Genomic DNA, 6,979 nt, shown 5'->3' on the forward strand with positions numbered 1-6,979 from the left:
ACACACACACACTAGTTGTGTACCCGCGCAATGCAGCGGGAGCCATGAATTTTAACGATTTTAAAGTTTCACTGGTTTTATTAGAGAAGATTTAACGATGATATAAGTTACATTTGATCTTTACATATTAATATAATTTGAATAAATAAGAGTTATGCTTCCAATTACAGTCTATCGATGAAAAAAATTGTATAACAGTTTAAAATCCAATATATTTAAAATTCAACATATTTAAACGACTCCACAAAAGTGTTCGATTTACACCAAGAGCAAAGAATCAAGAGATCGAGAGCGAGACCGAGAGTTTTAGAGCAATTGAATGAGAGATGAATGAAAGAACTTTTGATAACTCATGGTGAATATCAGTTTGAATATCACCTTGGGGGATGAGGAGAAGACATAGAAGTATAAGAGGGTGAAACCTTGAGTGAAATGTGTCAAAAATATCTTGGGAGCATGAAAAGAAAATGTAATAATATGCATTGGTAACTTGTACTATATGTTATTTTAATTGTAGATTAAGATATTTTAAGACTGAATGAGTAGTAATACTTAATGCATTATGAATTGTTTTTAAGATTTTGTGCATTAAAAATTGTTTTTAAGAATCACAAAAGTTTGATATTTGAATGGATGATGTAATTGAGGTCTTTAAAAGTGATATTTTTAGCATGATATCCTGTTTTTGAGTTTGAGATGTATCAAATGTATTTGGATATGGATGGACATATTCAACATGATTAATAAAATCAAACATAGTTGACGTTTTGTTACAATTTTATAAATAAAATAATTAAAAATATTCACAAAATATGTTTGGAAATCATTCCATCAACATGGGATTCTACCCTCCGAATCTCCAACAACATTTTGATTTTGTAAATTATTCCACATTGTTTTATAATTTATTAAAATATTATTCTATCTTATTTGATTTGAATTTTTAATAATTAAAAATATTCACAAAAAATCAAGATTTAAATTTAGCATACTCATTATTTTAAAAACTAAAATTATTATAATGTATTGCTTGGTGACACCCATGTCATTATAACCACCATATCGCTCTAATTAATATTTAAAAAAATATATCTATCTCATTTATTTTCACTATTTTTTTAATGAAAGTCAAAATAACATTTAAAAATAATAATAAATTCATAGTTTGGAATTTATGTAGCTTTTTACCAAGTTTGATTGAATTAAAAATAACCCAAATTTCAAAATATTAAAATTTGTTTCCATCTTGTAAAATGTTTGGCTTGTTTTTAAGTCATAACAAACCAAGCTTTTCTAATACAAAATATAGATTTTTCTAGCTTATCTCAAAAACTATAATGCAACGGTCTATGGGGGCCGTTCTTCAAATGCTTACTTGGGTAAGCACTTACCAAGTTACATTACCTTATCGGATGAACATGGAAATGACCATGAATCTTACCCGGTAAGTGAGGGCAATAACTTTTACCACGATCAGTTTTTACCGGGTAATCGTTTCATAGAAAGCCTTTTTTTTACTAAAATGTTACCCGGTAAGTAAATGATCATGTTGAATTTTACCGCTAGATACTTACTGGATAAGTGTTTGGTAAACAATCCATAAGTCTAAAACTCTTGTTTTGTATTAATTGGTCTATTCAACTATACTTTTATTTTTGTATGCATCTAGCAACATCTTTACATATTCAACATAAGATATGATATGATATAACATATATGGAACAACATCCATTAAAATCCTTCTAAACCATATAATATTACTTGTTAGGAAATGCTGTTGATGGCTTTTGGATTACTTGAAAATGAATCCAATTCCTTAACCTTATTCCAATCAGACATTGCATCACAAGTCAAGAATCTCCAAATCATTTCTGCTGCTTCTTTCAGAAGACCCTTTCTGGAAAGTCCATCTTCTAAACCGGGTTCCTTCCACTTTCCAATTCTGTCTCTTCAATCTCCATCTCTCTCTCTCTCTCAATCTTCTTCATGGCATGCCACTTACTAATGACCAAATCTATTCCAGAATTTTACACCCAAAAATCACATTGTTTTCTGTTCAAGTCAGTCAGTAGGTGAGACTTGAACATGTGAATAAACCTCCTGTCTTTCACCTTCTTCCAGTTTTCCTTGATTTTTGAGCTTTTTGTCATATACCCAAACAGAGATTAGCCACAAACTTACAACCATTGTGTCTACATCTTTGTTTATTGTTTAAATCAGCCAAATGGGTGAGAGTTGAGCCTGTGAATTCAAGAAATCTTCTGTTACTGCATCTGCATCGAGAACTTCAAACAAGTTCCAGTTTTTTCTTTATTTTTGAGCTTTTTATCATATACCCAAACCAAGAATAGCCACATAACTTACAATCCCTGTGTCTTCATCCTTGTTTAAATTAGCCAAATGGGTGAGAGTTGAGCCTGTCAAGAAAGCTTCTGTTATTACCCCTGCAAAACAAGTTCAGTTTTCCCTGATTGGTTTAGCTTTTGATCATATACCCACATGGAGAATAGGCACAAACTTACATTAATCACAACTTCATCCACATTTCTTTTTCAAACCAACCAAATGAGTGAGACCTGAGCCTCCAAACCAAGTTCTTGTTCTTTACTCCCATCAAGAATCTTTGAAAACTTCCATTTTTCCTTAAGTCCACATGTTAGAGATTTCCAATTTAGCCGTTGTGGGTTTGATTTTTTCTTGATTTCTTTGAGCTTTTGATCATATACCCACATGGAGAACACCCACAAACTAGTACTAATTGTGACTTTATCCTTTTCTTTTGCTATATTCATTGTTTTAGCTTTGATTTGTGTCTATAGAAGAAAAGGGTCCCAAAAAGATGAATCTTGGGACAAAGAAGCAAGCCTTGAACATAAAGAAAAAGGTGTGCAAGAAATGGAAATCAATGGGGATTTGATTAGGTTTCATGGTGGTGAAGATCTCACAAGTGTTGATATACTGGATGCCCCTGGTGAAGTTATTGGAAAATCTAGTTATGGGACTTTGTACAGGGCTAATTTGGTGAGGAATGGTTCAGTAGTTTGTTTGAGATTCTTGAGACCAACTTGTACAGAAAAGGTACAAGATTTGATGCCAGTGATACAACTTTTAGGGTCAATTAGACATCCTAATTTGGTCCCTATATGTGGGTTCTATTCTGGAACTAGAGGTGAGAAGCTTCTTGTTCATCCCTTTTATGGGAGAGGAAATTTGGCTCAATTCATTAAAGGTAATTTTTCTGCCCTTTTCTTTTTCCCCATTTTCTTAGATGCTAGATCATAATGATGCTAGTTTTGTCCTTAGTTTTGTCCCATTCAGCCAATTAAGCCGCTTCCATTAAACTTGACTTTCTGCATAAAGTTCCATCCTAGAAGCTTACTGAATAGCCAAACACTACCAAACAACCATGTATATCTGACTGAATAAACTGCGAGTTCCATTAAACTGCTAACAAACAAATACTTACAAAGTTGTATACACTTAAAGTTCCATTAGATACTATATGTATGTATTATAACACCCAATTTTGTTGTAGTGAGGACATTATGGTCTTGGAGCTTTCTATTCATAGAAATGATGCAAGTGATTACAAGTAATTGATGCTGTTAGACACCTGGCTTTTCCTAAAGCAAAAGCTAGTATGTGGTGTGCATCTTTTCCTAAAGCAAATGCAACCTTTTTCCCCCTTCCTTTTTTTGTGCTTTTGATCTATCTTTATCTTTACATTCATTCATATCCGGCTTCTACGAAATTCTAGTTTAAATGGTGTTCGATCACAACCTTTAAGTTCTTTGGTTCTAAATCCATATGTGCTTTCTTTCATAACAAACCAAACTAACTCAGTATATCCCATCCGACGGTAAGATCTGACCTTACCTGTACCTCAAGAGATAGTTGATTCTGAGAAGACCCTCAACTTGCAATAGGTTTGTAGGTTTCAAATCAGCATATATTATTTTTAGACAATTTCTAGTATTATTTTCATTTAGTTTCTCCATTTCTACACTCAATCCGAGTCTAAAACCTATCAGAGCATCCACAATGATAATCTTTTTATTTAAAAAGTGGGACCTGCAAGCTTAGGTGGCCAAGCAAAACAAGCTTACTAAGAGCTAGTGTGGAGTTTTTCCACCATCATGTGGTTGAAAAGCTCTTCAAAAAGTTTCATTGTAGATGCTGTAATTAAAGTATGCAAATTTGAGTGGGTTCCACTGAAATTTGCGTACGCCACTTGTTATTATGTTTTAAACACGTGACGATTTTCATTTTTAACTTTGGACAGATGAAAAAGACGAATGTCACAAATGGACAGTCATTTCTAGGATATCAATGGGCATTGCTAGAGGATTAGATTATCTACATACAGGATTTCAGAAACCGATAATCCATGGAAATCTCAAGTCAAAGAACATACTCTTGGGCCAAAATCATCAGCCATTTGTATCAGATTTCGGTCTACACGCCCTCCTGAATCCATCTGCAACTCAAGAAATGCTAGAACAAGCTGCTATCGAGGGGTATAAAGCACCCGAATTAATCAAAATAGAAGATATGAATGAGTTGACAGATATCTACAATCTTGGACTGATTTTACTAGAATTACTTACCGGAAAGGAACCTGTTAACAACAAAGCAAACCCTGATCAAGATTCTTATCTGGAAACCTCGCTGAGGAACGCAATCTTGGATCATCGGATATCGGATTTGTACCATCCCGACATTCTGCTTGATGAAAACAGTGGTAATGGAAGTTTGATAAACGAAGATCGTGTTCTGGGATTCTTTCGGCTCGCAATGGCTTGTTGTTCTCCATCACCTGCTCTAAGGCCCAACATAAAACAGATTTGCAAGAAACTTGAAGGAATTTGACAGCATGGAAATCAAAGGGAAATTGTCGAAAATAGCCGATGTGACCCCTCTTTTCACTTTATCGTCATCTTTCCAACATATAGAATGAAATAGCCGATTCAATATAATATTCAGGAAAAGTATATATTACGCAAGTTGCATAAGAGCTATTCGCGTAATGTCTATGTGTCCACTTGCGTAATCAGTCTACCAAGGAGTGTGTGTCACATAAATTGCCCATGCAGACATTACGCTAGCAACACTTATGTAACTTGTGCAATGTCTATTCTCCATAAATATTATATTAAAAAAAGTGGGTTATGCAGGTTGCGTAAGTGTCACTTGCGTAATCTCGGCTATTCGGTCAATATGTTGAAGGTGTGGCTATAAAATGAGAAGAGGGGTTTTCGTATTGGCTATTTTGGACAATTTATAGTGATTATGGTTGAGCGAGCACAAAATATTAAAAAATTGATGATATTTTGTGGTGAATCTAATAGGTTGGTGAGATCTACCATACAATGATGGGTGATCAACAGCCTCTATACGGTAACAACACCGTGGATGCCCGTGAAACCGATCAAAAACATCAAGTTTCGGAAGGGCTGTGAATTATTGAGTGTCGGATTGTAAACATAATTGTTGGTTTTGTACACAATTTGACCTAGTTTGTGTAGATCTAACTGGTTCATATATGTTTCCAATCACCTAAGTTAATCATTGAACATATACAAAGGCGGTCCTAGGAATTCTTTCAAGTAGTGATATTATTTGGCTATAAGAAATGATATGAATATTTTTCAAAAAAAATAATCATTAGTCTGTTGGTTAGTTCATTGATTTTTGTATGTGTGGTTTGTGTTCGAGTCTTTTATTGCAATTTTTTTTCCAGAAACATAATAAATCTGAAATATAGAGCTAAAAACCTAAGAAAATGACTCTGAAAGGAATTTTAAATTGTTCGATTTAATTTAGAAGGCGGAAGAGGAGAGATAGCCGCTCGACTGAAAGGAGAGGCTAGGAGGTGTTTACTTGACTTTACTTTAGAAGGATTCTACCTGTTCCACTTTCACTCTTAGGAGAACCATGTCGCTCCACTCGCTTAAAGGCAGGAGGGCAAACAGTTCGACCAACGGGAGAGAGAGAGAGAGAGTGAGAGAGCAGTATTCAAACCTGCACCTAACCTAGGATGGGGGAAAAGTTCATGCAAATTAACTAACTCTACCAAGGAAAACTTGTGTTACACCACTAGAAAACTGACTATTTCCGGCGGAAAAATCCACTGGAAAAAATAGCGGCGGATTTCCGGCGGACAACAAAAAAGTCAATTTTCGTTGATTTTCGCCGGAAATATGCCGTTATTTATATTCCGGCATTATTTCCGGCGGATTATACAAATTAAATATTTATGAAATTATTAACTCTAATTACAATAAGTTACCGATGGATTTTCGGCGGATTTTTAATTAATTTTTTATGATTAACGTCCGCCGGGAAATAGTTAAGGATTAAAATTTATTATTTTAAATTATTGACGGATGCCGGTGGCCGCCGGTAATTTAAAATAATAAATTTCTCAAGATTTTAAAAAATTATTCTTTCGGCGGATTTCCGGCGGATATTTGAAATGTTTTTTTTTCATTTTTCATACTTTAAGTTTTATATATATGTAAAATATTATACTTTAGGTTTTTGAAATTTTATGATATCTTCAAATTTATATTTTATTTCAAAATAAAAACATTATCCATTTCTGAAAACCACAGAAACACCATATTAAAACATCTGTAGAGACGAAATAAAACAAAACATTAAAATCAAGATATATTTCAGTGCATTGTACGAGTACCATTCTAGTTTTAAAAAAGATTTAGAGTTATGTTAAAAATTTTAAGAGATACAAATTATTATATGAAATGTACAAATTTAAAAGCTTCCACAATCTCCCACATATTAAAACCAAATATTTTCAATTTCTAAATTACACTTTATACCTTTATATTTAGTTATTTAATTTATTTTATATCTTTTACTTTTTTATTTTACACCTTTATCATATTAATGTAAATAATCGTGTATGAATTAAAATGCATTAAAAATACATTTTTTTTTTCTACTAAATCATTATAAT

General features: G+C 33.1%; 2 protein-coding genes across 2 annotated transcripts in view; one reads left to right on the forward strand and one right to left on the reverse strand.

Annotated features, from left to right (window-relative positions):
- Positions 1–2,730: 2,730 nt before the first annotated feature.
- Positions 2,731–4,979, forward strand: LOC112524890 (putative kinase-like protein TMKL1). The gene is made up of 2 exons (XM_025134833.1): positions 2,731–3,229; positions 4,283–4,979. Exons 1-2 carry the CDS (start codon positions 2,731–2,733, stop codon positions 4,867–4,869), a joined length of 1,086 nt encoding a protein of 361 aa, XP_024990601.1. The 3' UTR covers positions 4,870–4,979.
- Positions 4,980–6,624: 1,645 nt separating this feature from the next.
- Positions 6,625–6,979, reverse strand: part of LOC112524891 — a 1,792-nt gene continuing 1,437 nt past the window's right edge. Inside the window, exon 3 of the mRNA XM_025134834.1 lies at positions 6,625–6,633. Within this exon, the coding sequence (XP_024990602.1) occupies positions 6,625–6,633 (9 nt within the window). The remainder of the gene's footprint in view (positions 6,634–6,979) is intronic.

The sequence above is a fragment of the Cynara cardunculus genome (assembly GCF_001531365.2).
Source record: "Cynara cardunculus var. scolymus isolate 2C chromosome LG 13, CcrdV1, whole genome shotgun sequence".
Lineage (NCBI taxonomy): Eukaryota > Viridiplantae > Streptophyta > Magnoliopsida > Asterales > Asteraceae > Cynara > Cynara cardunculus.

What these genes read in the sequence shown, in the direction of transcription:
- LOC112524890 (XM_025134833.1), top strand. Translation starts at nt 2,731, where the DNA reads ATGGAGAACACCCACAAACTAGTACTAATTGTGACTTTATCCTTTTCT. An exon ending in TTTGGCTCAATTCATTAAAG is followed by an intron (nt 3,230 to 4,282) that starts GTAATTTTTCTG and finishes AACTTTGGACAG; the next exon opens with ATGAAAAAGACGAATGTCAC.